Source organism: Myxocyprinus asiaticus, chromosome 12 (assembly GCF_019703515.2).
Source record: "Myxocyprinus asiaticus isolate MX2 ecotype Aquarium Trade chromosome 12, UBuf_Myxa_2, whole genome shotgun sequence".
Lineage (NCBI taxonomy): Eukaryota > Metazoa > Chordata > Actinopteri > Cypriniformes > Catostomidae > Myxocyprinus > Myxocyprinus asiaticus.
Window position 1 is genome coordinate 34,342,653 of NC_059355.1, and position 17,039 is coordinate 34,359,691.

The following is a 17,039-nucleotide window of genomic DNA, read 5'->3' on the forward strand; positions in this document are numbered from 1 at the left end:
CTCTTTGTTCTCTTTTTGGACAGTAACAATTTGCTGCTGTTGTAAAGTGTTGAAATTTAGGATGTCCTACATGAACTACAACTGAAAGCTATTGTTTTTTTATCAAGCTGGATACTACTAAGTGGACCAGAAAAGACTTGGGAGCATTAACATTTAGTTTGTTAACTGGATGGTTCATCCAAAAATTAAAATTGTCATTTTAATCGCACTACGTTTGTTCCAAACTGATGACTTTCTTATGTTAATCCCAAAATGAGATGTTCCACAGAAAAAGAAAGTCAAATGGGTTTGGAACAACATGGGGGGTGAATACGTGATGACCGAATACATTTTTTTTGGTGAACTATCCCTTTTATACAATGATGTTTTTGCTTTTGTTTTGTGTGTTGTGTTTGTATGATTTTAGTCACTGTGCTTGCGATATTTAACGAGCTCCATGTTGATGGCGATCTCTATGCACTGCTGTTTGGAGAGAGTGTCATGAACGACGCAGTCTCTTTTGTCCTCTCATCGTAAGTTGGTTTTTTGTTTTTTCACAAATTATCACTTTCTTGTTCCCCTTCTGTGGCTTGAAAAAAAAGAAGTAAAATCAGTTTTTTCTGCAGCAGTTGGTGGGGTTTCCCAGGCTGCCAGCTCAGTGTGTATGTTGGGGAAATTTCTCAAAGTAGTGTAGTTAAAGCAACTGAAACTGCAACGCCTTTCCAGAAAATAACCTTGAATGTAATTCTGACTCCCCCTTGTGGACAGAACGATCTCTGTTTCTGATTTCCCATTTTCTGCTAAGCTGGTACAATTTCCTGAAGTCAAGACATCATAGCAATACACCTAAAATTATAGTAGGTTTTTGAGGTTATTTTCCTGGAAATAAGTACGCTATTTTTGACTAAACTGAAGTGTAAAGTGAATGCAACATCAAAGCTATTTTGTATAATCTGTGTGTCCTAAATCAGCCAATTTTTTTATTGAATGCATTGGTCCTAGAACATACTCCATTGATTTGCTTGTGTTGATTGTAGGTCAATTGTGGCGTATCAGCCTACAGGAGCCAACACGCACACATTCGATGCCTCTGCCTTCTTCAAATCAGTGGGAATCTTTCTGGGCATCTTCAGTGGCTCTTTTGCTATGGGTGCAGTCACTGGAGTAGTCACTGCCCTAATATCCTTTTGGATGTTTATAGTACAAATCAGCCTAAATATATTTGTTTTATGTAAATTAGGTTTATAGATTGTTGTAATTTGTAAAATTACATAACTTTCTAAATGGCATATGTTGATTTCTTTCGAGAGGACCATTTTTTTAATACATTATGTACATTTTGATACTTATTATACTGGTCTTAGACTGATGAGGTTTTTAGATATGTGTCTTAAAAGTCTTAACTCTACTCACGTGACAAAATTCACCAAGCTGCACTGTTTCCCTCTGCTGGAGACTGCTCTGTTCTTCCTCATGTCCTGGAGTACCTTTCTACTGGCTGAAGCTTGTGGATTCACAGGTGGGTGTTTTTGTGTAAAGTATAGTGGTTAACCATCTGGGCTGATTATCCAAAGGTCTTATGATCAAATCCTGGAAGGGGTAATACAGGAACTCTGGCATTGCTGTGCACCCTCTGTTGTGAGATTGATGAATGCACTTTACCCCATTGGGTATACTGTGTGCTGTTAGAGGGAAAGTTCACCCCAAATTAAAATGTCTGTTATCATTTACTCACCCTTATGTTGTTCCAAACCTGTATGACCTGTATTTCTTCCAAGGAGTACAAAAGGAGTTGTTAGGCAGAATGATAGCCTTAGTCACCATTCACTTTCATTGTATGGAAAAACAATGTAATGATAGTCAATGGTGGCTGACTAACTTACTGCCTAACATCTCCCTGCCTGTTGCATGGAAGAAAGAAAGTAATATGGGTTTGGAACAACATGAGGGTAAGAAAATGACAATTTTCATTTTTGGCTAAACTATTCCTTTTGAGGCCTGTTAACACTGACTACATTTACATGGACACCAGAAAGCCGTTTATTGTGAGAAAGCTGCTTAAGGCTCGATATCGGTGTATGCGTTTACTTGAGCTGTGTTTGCGGCTTTCTCTTTACTCCCCATATACATGCTACTCGATCAGTATGCAGCTTTCTCCACAGCAACGTAGTTTCCCTGCGACACTTGAGTAAATAACAAACATGGGTGTAACTAAGTTCAGTGGAAAGGAGGCGGCAAGAACCGGCTTGACAATATAAATAATAATCTAATAATAAACTTGAACAAAAAGACAAACACAAACACATGCCGGGCAGCTGCCCGTAACTCACTCTCTGTCGCACTGCTGTCTCCGGTGGCCTTTATCCCTCCACCCTGCCACATTCCTCCCTCGTTCTCTCAGGCCAGGGAGCGAGGACTCTACTACGGCGCATCCCTCCTTCCCGGGTTACGGCACCAGTGTAACGAAGTTCAATGGAAAGGAGGAGGCGGGAACCGGCTTGACAATATAAATAATAATTTAATTAATAAACGTAAACAAAAAGACACACACATTCACAAACACACAAACTGACAAACACTCTGTCGCACTGCCGTCTCCGGTGGCCTTTATCCCCCTCAGGCTTAATCAGCCTAATTAGGGGCCGGGTGTGTGGAATCACGGCCTGGCCCCGCCCTCTGCCCCGCCACAATGGGATTAGAGGAAGACTTCGCTATTTTATTCTTTGTTGCGTCACTTTTTTTCCCAGATATTCTAGAGTAGTTGCTGTGTTTGTTTCCTTAACTTTCTATCATGACCTGCAGTGGAATTGCACGGCAATTGTGGGGTTTCCCTCTTATGTCAAACTCAGGGATTCCCCCAATATACCAGCGCATATACGTGAACATGAAGGACAGTCGGTATTTTACATTGGTGTGTATAAATGGGTATAGTTTGTGGTATGTGCTTTTTAATTCATTCCACTGTTTTGACATGTTGTTGGGCTCCATCCTATTACGTTTGTTATGCGATTTGTTTACGCACATGTGCACTCCTATAAAAACCTGTTAGAATGCCGCAAATGCATTTTCATGGCAATATAAGCTGCGTTCTCTGGGAGAAACCCAGGTGTGTTAAACGGATTTCTCTTAATCTTTTAAGTGCCATAAGGAAATCTGTGTTCTTTCTTACATTTCAAAATGCCGCTTTCTGCAAAACCCCTGAAATAAAGTTTTCTTAAGTGCATGTATTTGCTGTTACAAATTCAGCACAAGGAAGACTGCATGGTTTCAATATTTGAATTCTTGTTGACCTTTTCACACTAAAGGCTGATTTATACTTACTGGGTGAACAGGCTTCGCTTAGTGCTTACAAATGATGATGAAATACAGTGTTTTGTTCTGCCAATGTGTTCATTTTGTGATATTTCTCCTGTTTGTGCACATCTCTGAAATCCTTGACCTAGGAGAACTCGGTTGGTCGAAGAGCGTTGATGATTTGTTAAAACTAAAACTGTACCTTAAACACCGTGACATCACGCTAATCCAACTAATTTTAAAATAACGTCACTTTAAGCTTTTTTCTCCTGGACGAACTAAAGCACCTTTGTGAACGAAGCCGATGTTTACACTATGTAAACATCGGCTTTGTTCGCCAAGGGTTCATTTCGTCTAGGAGGTAAAAGTTTGGTGTCTTACATAGTATAAATCAGGCTTAAGGATGAACATTTGTCTGACAGCAGATCAATTTTTTTTGTTTTTGAAATAAAAATCTGATAAATAACCATACAGTAAGTTGGAGCTGTGGCAGAGTGGGTAGTGCACAGGGTAGTACTCACAGGAACTCAAATTTGAATCAGCCCATTCCCCTACTCTTTACCCTATTTTTTTCACCCTCAACTTTTCTATAGTAAAAGGCAAAAAGACCATTTAAAAAAAAAAAAAAAAACTAGAACACATATATTTGAAATTATTTATATTAAATATCTGTTCTAAAATAGATACTTGTATTGAAACCACATCCTGTTCTCTACATGGATTAAATGTATACTTCTGTTGATGCTGGTTTCGGTTTTTGTTCCAGGTGTTGTCGCTGTGCTGTTTTGTGGAATCACACAGGCTCACTATACTTACAACAATCTCTCAGAGGAGTCAACCAAACGCACTAAACAGGTACAAGCTTTTCTTTTTTCTGCTCAGAAAAGTGGATTGTGGATTAACATTCCATCAGTTTTGCAGTTGATTTTACAGTTTCTGGTTTAAAACCAAAGCATTATAAACTGTGTGGTATTGAGACAAGGAAATGAAATCTGGGCCTCGCTCTGTATCTACATGAAATAAAAATTAAATTTGAACTGTGGTATTCTTTGAAGTACCTTGGAGTACCATGGAAATCTGTGGTACATGAGCATTGCAATAATATAGGACCGTTTTTTTTTTTTTCACTGTTCTTGTAAAATGGAAAAAGATCAGTCAACAGTGGCAATCAAAACTCTACAAAGAATTGTACAGTTGAAAAATTAAAAAATGTTCGATGATGAAAACTGAAAATGGAAAAAGTAAGGTATTGGGGAGAAAAAAGAGGCAAGGATGTTTTTTTTGGGGGGGGGGGGGGGTACTGCATAGTCTACTTCAAAAGATGCTTTGACACAGGGAGTCAAGGGATAGTGTGAAATCCCAGCATTCCTGCAGTCAGTGTGTGTTATGCAAGAGAGGGATGTGGTGGGTGCAGTAATTGACACCACTGTGGCACTAACTCTCTCTTGGGGAGCAGACCCCCTTTTAACAAAACGTATGTCTGTTTCTAAAATGGGTGAGAAGCTTTTGACTGGACTTATAGGGATTGAAGATATTGCCCTCGTTTCTTTTAATCAATGTTAAAGGGCAGTGTAGGGTATAGAGAGATTGAACATGCAATTCCAGTTAAATTCTAATAGACTTAACTTGGAAAACCTGCCATTTTGCTTGTGTGATTGTTGTTTCAGCTGCCTATGCCATATATATGCTGTTGTAAATTGCAGAAGGCTTCATGTGGCTTCTTTGCTGTTTACAGTTGTTTGAGGTGCTGCACTTCCTGGCTGAGAACTTCATCTTCTCATACATGGGACTGGCACTCTTCACCTTCCAGAATCACGTCTTCAGCCCCATTTTCATAATTGGAGCCTTTGTATCCTCATTTTGCATTTGAAGTGAAAGTTTCAGAGCCTGTCTTTCACATGAGTAGGCACTAAAGTATATTAAATGAAGCTTTTGAAATGTAATCGGACCTCTTTGTATGATCGCAGCGGTGGCTTTCTCTTGTTCACCTTCAGCATTCACATCAGTGACTGCACTGAGTTCAGCTCAATACTTTGTCTGCTGAATCAGCAGTGCAGCATTTCTGAGAGTTTAACAGCACTTTGCAGATCATGTACTTGTGGAAAAAAGGGCAAACCAAAGCACTTTCTAGGCACGGTTATCTGCAAAAAGGTTTTAATCACCTCCCTGATTTGTGTTGTACATTTTGTACAGGTTTAAGAGAATCAAAATGGATTAATCTCTCAGGAAAAAAGCAGATGTATTTCTAATCTTTGATCAGAAAACAACAATGCACATTTGTATTTCTAATCTTGGATCTGCACAATTTGTCAGTTTACGTATTTAATCATCAGGGTAATTTAAAACCTTAAACTGCCCCGTTAAAAGATTAGTTTACCCAAAAATTATACATTTCTCATTATTTACTCACCCTCATGTTGTTACAAACCAATATTACTTTCTTCAATCTTTGGAACTCAAAAGAACACATTTTGAATAATGTACTGGTCACTCTTTCCTTGCAATTACAATGAATGGGGTGTGTTCAGAAAGGACCCAAAAGCACCATAAAAGTAGATTGAAATTTAAGTTGTTATTCAGTGAAAATCTTGACACGCTTGGGACATTCATGAAAGAAGTAGTGATGTCAGTTTGTGAACAAATTGCTTTGAATCCTTTTAATGAAATGGCTAATACAATTCACCAAACTGGCATGAATGATTCCACTATTCTTTTAAGGCAAAACAAAGTATGCATGAAATTATTTCCTTCAAAGTTTAAATTGACTAATTCATGAGTAGAATTTTCTCCCTTCACCACATCCGGACTTCCAGATTGCTATCTTTATTGGCCGGGCCTTAAACATCTACCCTCTTTCCTTCTTCATCAACCTGGGCCGGAGACACAAAATTAGTGGAAACTTTCAGCATATGATGATGTTTGCAGGTAAGGTTACCTCCACTTCCTGCGCGACAGTGAATATGTGGAAGAAGTAAAGTAGAAAACAAATCATATTATTAATGTATTACTCTGTCACAATGCTTATCTGGATCAGTTTTGTTCATTGGTGTCCTTTGGTGTCAGCCTCTTTGATGTGAACTCTAAGTAGATTTCAGCACCCTACTGAAACTTATCAAGATCTAAATTGAGTCAAATTAGGCATCGGAATCAGAACACCTCTAATAAAGGCTCTTAATGTAGAGCAGCTCCCTCCAGGTCAGCAACACCACCAAACTGAAAAGGGCAGCAAAGTGCAGTGCTCTTAAATCACACAACTGATCGAGTGTGATGGTATCTATCTTTGCATTTTTACCTGTCCAAGTGCACTACCATTCTTTTTGAAGCAGCACTGTCACAGTGATATGTGGTGGACTTTTGAAATGAGGCAGAGTGCCATCTCGGTTAAATCCAGTGCTTTTAGATTAAACCCATACAAATCTGATAAGTCACTAGATGATTTTTTTTTTTTTTTTTTTTAAAGTAGGCCTATATAAAATTAGATAACTCGCATACTTAAACATAAATGCAACAACATTTCAAAATACAAACAATTACATATTAATATACAATATGTAACATGTATTTTCCTAAATAATACTTTAGTATAATCTCATTTGAATAGGCTATGTACATATATGCCCAAATAAATGAACTGTAGTTTTTAAGTTATTTGCCATATCAGCTTTCTGTATGGGAAGACATTTGAAATTCCCTTTATCTTACACTGTTTTTATATGTTCATATTTATTAAATCAAGCCAAATCAAGTTTATGCATGGTATTAAAATGAGTATTTTTACATTGTTTCAAAAGCAATAGCTAGGCCTACAATAACAAAGCAACAAACATATTTCATGTATATTTTATCTTTTTGCCTATTATTATTATTATTATTATTTTATAGTCACCTTATGTTTGGATCATTAGTCCCCTTCTCATTGGTAAACACTGCAAGTTTCAAGATGGCACACAGCTGCCACCTGTAAGAACGAGTGCTTACTAAAAACCACTCGCTGCCAGACTATTTCAAGTCATTCCAAGTTCATTTTGATTTTGATGTGACAAAAAGTGCTGTTGTCCGTGTCGATTACTTGTTTACTGTGTAAATAGTTTCTCCAATCACATCAGTTCATCCCATTCTTTGTGATCTGTGGAGACACGCTGCGAGGATGAGAGCATAAGAGGCGGGCATTATCACATTGATTGATCGAATGGCGTATTGAAAGAACCAGCGCAGCTTGGAGCCAATGTCTCCCTTCACGTAACTCTACACTGTATTTGCCAGTTATCCCTTCTCACATTCACGCCACACTTTAAGAGCTTAATGACATCACAGTGAGCTGAAGGGAGGCTTGAGAGACACTGCCGCCTCCTGACACTTTATCTGCTGGTGTCGCTGTTTGATAGAGTGACTTTAAAAAGATGACTGCTCTACACAATTTTTTTAGCTCAAATTGCGTAATATTTTATTAATGCAAAGTCTGTTTGTTTTTTTTATACTGCACTGTCATTATTACTGAACTCTATCTTAAGTTTGTGGTGGCAACTGTGTGTTTGTGTGCTCTGCAGGGCTGCGAGGGGCGATGGCATTTGCTCTGGCAATTCGCGACACTGCCACGTACGCACGTCAGATGATGTTCACCACGACTTTGCTCATCGTGTTCTTCACCGTTTGGGTGTTTGGTGGGGGCACCACACCAATGCTGTCCTGGCTACATATCAGGTCAGATTTCAAGAGGCCCTGCTTTAGTCTTGATCAATGACCTGTCTATTTGACCCTTTATTAGCGGATCTTGCACAGACAAGTATTACTATTGCTCACAATTTTTCAAATCCCCTACCCCCAAGTTGTAAACTTTGGTGCTTAAAGGTGGAGTATGCAATTTCTGTGACAAGCGGCACAACAGAATTGGATAAATAAGCTTTTTCAAAACCGCTTTATTAATACGCCACCCCCCCCCCCCCCCCCATCTGCTGTTAGTCAAACAAAGAGATAGTCCCGGCCCCAACTCACGCCATTGGTTAGGTAAAGTTGTTGGGGCAGGTCTAAGCAGGTCGCTCAAAACAAACACATTTTTATAGTGCCACAGAGACACGGTGCTTACAGTTTGAGACAATTTACCTATTTAGCTAAACCCAATGGCTTACTTAGTTGCATATTAAGCTTGGATAGGGGAAAGCATTTTAACAATGAAAATGTTACATCTGCTTTAACTTTTCCCACACTATTTGTGCAAAAGACATGAATGATACCTCAGGTCATGGAGCTTTTTGAGAAGCGTTGTGCTATTACATTTATAAGTGATCAGACTTATAATTTTACCTGGCAGACAATAAAACGACTAAAAATATCCTAAAAAATAATTTGGGCTATTTTGAGTTGGGCCAGTAGGCAATAACCTAATACACTCAGCAACTGCAAACCAACACCCTGGGAACAACTCCGAGCATCCTACCATTGTGGCGCTGAGTTTTGCATTGGCATGCACCAATCTAGTTTTTCAATTAGTAGTGTGGATTCACATGAGTAACATAAGAGAACATGCACACATAGCTGCTGAAAGGCAGTCAGTTACACATACTGTCCAGAAGGGGGTGGAAAAGCTAACTGTAAACATTTGATTTCTCACTGGAAGAATATCGAATGAGGTCACATTTGGTTGTCCTTGTAAGACCTCTTATGATAATGGTTGGAGTGTGATATACGGGTGTAAAAGACATGTAAGGGATAGTTCAGCCAAAAATGAAAATTCTGTCATAATTTCTCCCCCTCATTATGACACTTTTTTTTAATTTTTTCAATGAAACACGAAGGAGATGTTAGGCAGAATGTTAGGGACTGACAGCCTCAGTCATGTTCACTTTCATTGTTTGGAAAAAATAACTCCCATGGAAGAAAGATAGTCATACTGGTTTGAAATGACATTAGGGTGAGTAAATGATATCAAAGTTTTCATTTTAGGGTGAACTACCACTTGAATTTTTGACAGTTGCTCATTTCACATTGTATTTGTTCAAATGGACTGGTTTCTCTTTTGTACTCTCTGGTTTATTCTATAATGTGCACAGAACATGAACCAGAGATCTGCACTCCAAAGCAGATATAGACATAGTGCAGATGGGAGAGGAGTTGGAGTTGTTTATGTCGCGGGCACTGTTTGTTTTTTTTTCTGGCTGTCTCTCAGTAAGGCTGGCTGGACACACCAGGGTCATTAATAAGAGCTGCTAGTTTATCAGAATAAAGAGGATTATTGAGGGACAATGCTGATGGCAGCTGCTATAGAATGGGATTGAGAAGCTCAGGTTATTATCTGCAAAAGTTCTGTACCCTCAAAGAGTTTCAATTATGTGGAGGTATCTGTTGTAATGTTAAAAAGAAATAAGAACAAGAATGTAAGCAATGATAACAATGGTCTGTGTTGGCAGTTTGGGGTGGATTAAGCCGGTGCCACTAGCCGATTTTTCCACTGATTTTCAGGTGTGATCTTAATTTACATTACATAATCACTAGCCAGGCAGAGGGAGACAAAGCATGCATTAGCGTCTGCCAATGGGAGGTCGTTAATCACTTGACCGTCTGGACTCCCTGCTGAGATAATGGCTTCAAAAACTGAAAAAGCACATCAGGCTAGCTTGAAAAAAATAATTCTGTCGCTAAGGTGAGTTCTTGTGTTCTGAGCTTTCTCTTTTCCTTAAGAACTGAGAAGCACTAAAGCTACATATCATCACAAACACCGATTGTAATCCATAGTTATTCTGTCACCAAACATTTTTTCCTGTGTTTTTCCTCCACTAAAATGACTAATGAAATCAACAGTCTGTTTTTATTGAAAAAAAATTTACTCACTGAAAGCTGCATATGAACGCGTTCTACGGCAAGCTTCGAGGGGATAAATAAACAATCACACACATTCACAAGGTAAAGTTACTTCATGAATCACATCCTAAATCACTCTTTTATAACTTTTTACACTCCTTTTAGTTACTGTGAGTTGGAAAGTATGTCAGCCCTCCACCATTTTTTATTGGTGAGTGTGTCATACCTCCAATTTAAAGCAATATCTCAGCAAAACAGTCCACATGTGTGACACCCACGGCCAAAATCTAGTTGTTTGGATTCTGCTAGTGTGGCGGCTAGACATTAACTTTGTATAGTATGTTGAGACATATGCACGGTATAATGTACAGTCAGCAAGTCATCATTGCAAAATAAATCCCAACAGGGTGTTTTTGTATCACTCTGAAGGGGTTTATTTTTGTGATTTAATGAGTGGCTGATTGAATACAATCCCACTTGTTACATGGCTGCTTACCAAGTAAATAAAAAAAATAACTGTCCTTGAAATGTTGAATTGTGTTGAAATTGTTATTATGTGAGAAGAAAAAGACTGCGGAGTCTCCAGAAACACTGGATTCAACCTCCAGTTTGCATCAGAGTTCTGATCTACTTGGCATTGGTGTTGATTTTGCTATAATGACCGTCTTTATTATACTGCCCGTTATAAGACTGCTTGCCAAATACATAAGTAAATGGACATCAAATATTGATTTGAGTTGAGATTATTTTATTAGCTTACTTGTAGAGTCATACAAGAGAACAGGAGCACATAACATAAGTAATTGTAAAAATTACCTGCAATACCTTCTGGACCAGTGAAATATCAGTTTTTGCCCAGATGTGCCGGGGAAAAAGATTATTCAGAAATATTTAACCTTTGAATGCTGGGTTTAACAAATTAGAATTGAATCAATATAAACAGGATATTATAAAGGTACACATTAAAAATTAAGGTACACAATATACACCGTATGCACGGTATATATTACAATAAATGCACACATTTGGAAAAGTAATTATAATTATATTAGTGATTTTATTACAAGTGGAACCAGAACATTTGTGAAAGCCAGAGCTAGTTGAAATGAAATTGCACAGAACATAAAATTGGACAAACTAAAAATTGCTAATTTTGTCCTTTTAGTGAAAATAAGTCAGGGTAGTACTCGTACAAATTTAACACAGACCAAATGGCGTCATGTGATAGCGTGCACTGGTCGTGCGTAGGCTGATTAGAATTCAGACTGGACAAGAGTAAGAATAAACTGCACTCATAACTGTAATTGTCTTGAGACTCCCACTGCTACATAACACTCTTGCTGGATGCTTCTTTGTTTAGCTCAGACTGCATCCCAGCTCATGATCAAAATGCACTCATACCATTTCAGAGATATTTGCATTTCAAATGAACACCCAGCAGCCACAACAATAGCACACTGTAAATGCAAGAAGTTCTGATTCTAGGAATTTTATGTTTAAGGGATTGTTTACACCAAATTTATTTCTGTCATTCTCATGTCATTTTGTTTCCTTACACCCCTCCCCCCCAGTTATTGTATATCAAGGAGATGGTTCACTCCAAAGCAGATGTTCAGTCTCTGTCACCAGTCACTTTCATTGGATGGAAAATTGATGAGGTTCTTCCTAACATCTCCTTTTGCATTCCATGAAAGAAGGCAAGTGATACAGGCTAGACCTTTTTGAAGCTCAAAAAAAAAAATCACAAAGGAAACAGAAGTAATCCATAACCTCCAGTGGTTAAAAGCATGTCTTCAGAAGTGATTTTATAGGTCTGGGAGAGACCTATAATATCACTTCAGAAGATATTAATTCAACCACTGGATTCTTATGGATTACTTTTTGCCATAATGTGAATTATTTTTATTTTTTTTAGTTTTATTTTTTTTTGAGCTTCAAAGGTCTAGCCACCATTCATAGAGCTGAGATATTGAGTTGTGTTTTGCAAAAGAAAGAAAGTCATATACATACTGCGACTACGCACACCCGGCCCCTAGTTGCGCTAATCAGCCGAGGAGAGGGATAAATGCAGCGGGACGCGGCAGTTCGGGAGAGAGAGCGCCACATGCAGCTGCAGTGTGTGCGTTTGTGTTTGTTTTGTCTTGTTTTAATTTCTCATTAAACGTTATTTTGATGGTTCGTCGGTTCCCGGCGCCTCCTTTCCCATCCTTAACCTTTGTTATATTGGTGCCGAAGCCCGAGAAGGGGGAGGGATGCGCTGTCGTGGAGTCCTCGCCACTACCAGCCAACCCAAGAGCAGCCGCGGCCGTCCGTTCGGGGACGGAGACGTCACTGCTGGCTGCCGAGGATTGCGTTTGTTTGTTTTAATTTCTCATTAAACATTATTTTGATGGTTCATCCGGTTCCTGCCGCCTCCTTTCCCATCCTTTACCTTTGTTACGCAGGGGAAGAGAAGTACAGTGCAGAAGTGTATCAATGTCTTGTTGATGGAATGTCTGTTCACAGACAAGAAGTCGTTCAGACGCCTCAGAATTTCACACATTAGTTCACTGACTGGCACTGTTTGTATTGTCTGTGGGGTGGTGTGTTTTAAAAACAAATATGTGTTTTGTTTGTCACACAGAAGTGAAGTTGTGCCATGCATGCGGTCAGTGCAGTGGTATGACAGCTGATACAGCCATTCAAACAAACAATCAATCCTTGTACCTTAGCTAAAGGGAATTTATTTTGTTAGAGTGGCACAACAAAGCTGTTTGTTTTTTTTAGATTACATGAGGCATGTGTTGGGACAGTGTAGGAAAGCAGCTACATCTGAACCATGTGTGTGGGGGCAATCATACAGTATAAACCACTGTTTGTAGGCCAACAAGATAAATTCAGTTAGGTGTGTGTGTGTGTGTGTGTGTCTGTGTATATATAAAATAATATACACACATGATACATCATGATGGCGCTGCGGATGTCCGCCTCGGTGTGGAGCGCTCCTATTATTTTGTTGTTTTTTGTTTTTGTCCTGTGTTTATTAATCTTTTTCCAGTCAGTTTACCAGAGACGAACTGCTGAACATTCGACAGCATATACCAGTCAATCTTTTCCCGGATTTTGAATATTTGGACGTTTTGTTTGATATTTTAGTCGGAGGAGCGGCTTTGTTTAAATGCGCAATGAGACGCAGGCGAGGGAGATGAGCAGGCGCGCTGGTCAAGCTCCGACGGCGTGGCTTTCAAACAGCGCTGCCGAGCATTAATCTTGCGAATCTCCACTCTCTCCCTAACAAAACCGACGAACTACATCTCCTCACCCGCACAAACAAGGACTTTTCAACCTCTGCTGCCTTGTGCTTCACAGAAACCTGGCTGAGTGAAGCCATTCCGGACAGCGCGTTACATCTGCCAGGCTTCCAGCTGTTCAGAGCGGATCGCATCGCGAAGTTAACGGGGAAAACGAGAGGCAGTGGAACATGCTTTTACATCAAAAGTTGGTGTGCAGATGTAACAACGTTAAAGAAGATGTGCTGTCCTAATTTGGAAGCGCTCTTTATTAACTGTAAGCCTTTCTACTCGCCGCGGTAGTTTTCCTCGTTTATTCTGGTGTGTATATCGCGCCAAACGCGTGTTTGAATGCCGCGCTGCAACAGCTGACTGATCAAATCACAGACATGGAACAACAATACCAGGACTCAGTTATTATTATTTTTGGGGATTTTAACAAAGCAACTGTTAAAATACAAACAGCACATTACTTGCCCCACTAAAGACAGAAATATACTGGATCACTGCTACACAACAATAAAAAATGCATATCGCTCTGTTCCTAGAGCAGCTTTGGGACTATCTGAGCACTGTGTGGTTCATCATCTTCCAACCTACAAACAGAAATTAAAATCTGCTAAGCCTATAGTGAGGACTGCAAAGCGATGGACCAATGAAGCAGAGCTGGAACTACAAGACTGCTTTGAATGCACTGATTGGAGTGTTTTTGAAGCTGCAGACACCAATCTGGACGAGCTCACAGATACTGTAACATATCAGTTTCTGTGAGGATATGTGCATTCCTACTAGGACTTCATTGTCATTTAACAATGACAAACTATGGTTTACAGTGGAACTCCGGCAGCTTCATCAGGCCAAAGAGGATGCTTCCAGGGGTGGGGATAATGTATTGTACAATCAGGCCAGGAATACACTGAATAAGGGAATCGGAGTGGCTGAAAGAAGATACTCTAAGAAGCTGAAAAACAAGTTTTCAGCTAACGACCCTTTTAATGACACTGATGTTGCATCAGTGTGGAGTGGCATGAAGCAACTTATGAATTACAGGACTCCTACCCCCAACCCTGTGGTGGACAAACAACTGGCTGATGACCTGAATGTGTTCTACTGTAGATTTGAAAGGCCCAATCTCACACCCCACACTTACTCTGACCTTCACTTCACACAAACACCAACACCTCCTGCAACCCCCTTCCTCCCCTCTCCTGCTACTCGACCTGCACTTAAGATCTGTGAAGATGATGTGAGCCGCGCTTTCGAAAACAAAAGATAAGGAAAGCACAGGACCCAGAAGGCGTTTCACCTGCATGTCTTGGATCCTGTGCTAACCAGCTGGCCCCCATCTTCACACAGATGTTCAATAGATCACTGGAGCAGTGTGAAGTTCCACTATCATCCCCATCCCAAAGAAACCAAAAATCACAGGACTTAATGACTACAGACCTGTTGCCCTGATGTCTGTGCTCATGAAATCATTTGAGACACTGGTGTTGGCCCACCTGAAGGACATCACTGGACCCTTTCTAGATCCCCTTCAATTTGCTTATTGATCAAACAGGTCTGTGGATGATGCAGTCAACATGGGATTGCATCATATCCTCAACATCTGGACAGACCAGGGACATATGCAAGGATCCTTTTTGTTGTCTTCAGTTCGGCTTTCAATGCCATCATCCCAGCTATTCTCCGGACTAATTACACCAACTCTCCGTTCCCACATCTATCTGTCAGTGGATTACCAGCTTCCTGACAGACAGGCAAGGGAACTCCACTTCCAGCACCTGTACAATCAGCACTGGTGCCCCCCAGGGCTACTCTTATCCCTCTACCCCAACGACTGCATCGCCAAGGACCCCTCTGTCGAGCTCCTGAAGTTTGCAGACGACACCACTGTCATCAGCCTCATCCGAGATGACGATGAGTCTGCATACAGAAGGGAGGTTAAACAGATGGCTGTCTTGTGCGGTCAAAACAGCCTTGAGCTGAACACACTCAAAATGGTGGAGATGATTGTGGACTTTAGGAGGAACCCCCCAACACTGTTCCCCCTCACTATTCTAAACAGCACTGTGGCAGCAGTGGAGTCATTCAGGTTCCTGGGCACTACCATCTCACAGGACCTGAAATGGGAGACCCACATTGACTCCATTGCGAAAAAGGCCCGGCAGAAGTTGTACTTCCTTCGCCAGTTGAGGAAGTTCAACCTGCCACAGGCGCTGCTGATACAGTTCTACTCAGCAGTCATTGAGTCTGTCCTCTGCACTTCTATGAAATCGGATATCAGAAGACTACAAGGGACAGTTCAGACTGCTGAGAGGATTATTGGTTGACCCCCCCCCCCGCCCTCCCTTCAAGAACTATACACTTCCAGAGTGAGGAAAAAGGCTGGAAAAATCACTCTGGACCCCACTCACCCTGCCCATTACCTTTTTGAACTGTTGCCTTCTGGACGACGCTTCAGAGCTCTGAGCACCAGAACCGTCTGGCACAGGAACTTTTTTTTTTTTTTTTTTTTTTTTTCCAGGCTATCCATCTCATGAAGAGTTAAAACTGCCCCTTTGAGCAATAATTAATGTGCAATACACAGCTTAGTCTTTTTGTATTATCCAACACATCCTACCTCTTCTGCCATTACATTCCCTTGCACTGTACATAACCGATTTGTATTTAGATTTGCACTACGTGTGTGTGTGTGTGTGTGTGTGTGTGTGTGTGTGTGTGTGTATATATATATATATATATATATATATATATATATATATATATATATATATATATATATATATATATATATAATATAAAATATCCGTGTGTGTATATAACATATTGTGTATTCTATATATGTACTTCTTCTTTTCAATATTTATCTTTTTTTTTTATTCAATTTTAATTATTTTAAGTCTTGTTGCTGTTTTTGTATTGTTGTGTACTGGAAGCTCCTGTTACCAAGACAAATTCCTTGTATGTGTAAGCATACTTGGCAATAAAGCTCATTCTGATTCTGATATACCACTGCAGAGGTTGTTTTATACGTTTCAGTCTGTGATTGCTTAGGGATCACATTAATATTACTCATAATAAACACTCAGAATGCCTAAACAAGCATCCACAACACCCCAGCATCGTGATGGCGGGTTTTGCAGGGTCTAGCACCACTTTCGAGAATGTAAAAATAGTTAGTTTAATGGCATGCTCTGGAGGAAGTGTGGGTCCTGGGATTTTGGATGGTTCAAAAAAGGAAACAAATCTGTCGGTCTGCATAATTGTGTGTTAATAGTGACATTTTAAAAATGTGATAATCCCAGACACAATTTACATCTTGCATTCATGTTCTGACCACACAGTCACTCCCAAGCGACCAACAAGGAAGTTCTTGTGGTGTATAAACAATCATGCATTATAATCCATTGTTAATGGATGTTTTTTTTTTTTACAGACTTGCACATTTACTGGAAGGCCATTAATATGGTCTATACAATATTAGACTTTTGACTATCGGCATTAAGTCTGGTCTGATAGGCAGTTTATTCTGTCCAAGAACTGCCTACTTAAACATGAAGAAACCACCAGACGGACATAAAGTGACCAACCACATTATACCTTGTTTTTATGTAACCTTTTTTGGGCTGAAATCAATTATTTGGCAAACTATGAAATGGTAACGCATTCAAATAACTGTGCAAGTTGTATAAACACATG

The 17,039-nt window shown here is 39.8% G+C and overlaps 1 protein-coding gene across 2 annotated transcripts in view; it reads left to right on the forward strand.

Annotated features, from left to right (window-relative positions):
* The window catches only part of slc9a7 (solute carrier family 9 member 7), a 52,086-nt gene that overhangs the window by 16,775 nt on the left and 18,272 nt on the right, over positions 1–17,039 (forward strand). For both annotated transcript variants that reach the window (XM_051711691.1, XM_051711692.1), the window contains exons 6-12: positions 407–512; positions 1,017–1,158; positions 1,393–1,498; positions 4,040–4,128; positions 5,009–5,122; positions 6,087–6,198; positions 7,821–7,974. In XM_051711691.1, coding sequence (XP_051567651.1) covers positions 407–512; positions 1,017–1,158; positions 1,393–1,498; positions 4,040–4,128; positions 5,009–5,122; positions 6,087–6,198; positions 7,821–7,974 — 823 coding nt within the window. The remainder of the gene's footprint in view (positions 1–406; positions 513–1,016; positions 1,159–1,392; positions 1,499–4,039; positions 4,129–5,008; positions 5,123–6,086; positions 6,199–7,820; positions 7,975–17,039) is intronic.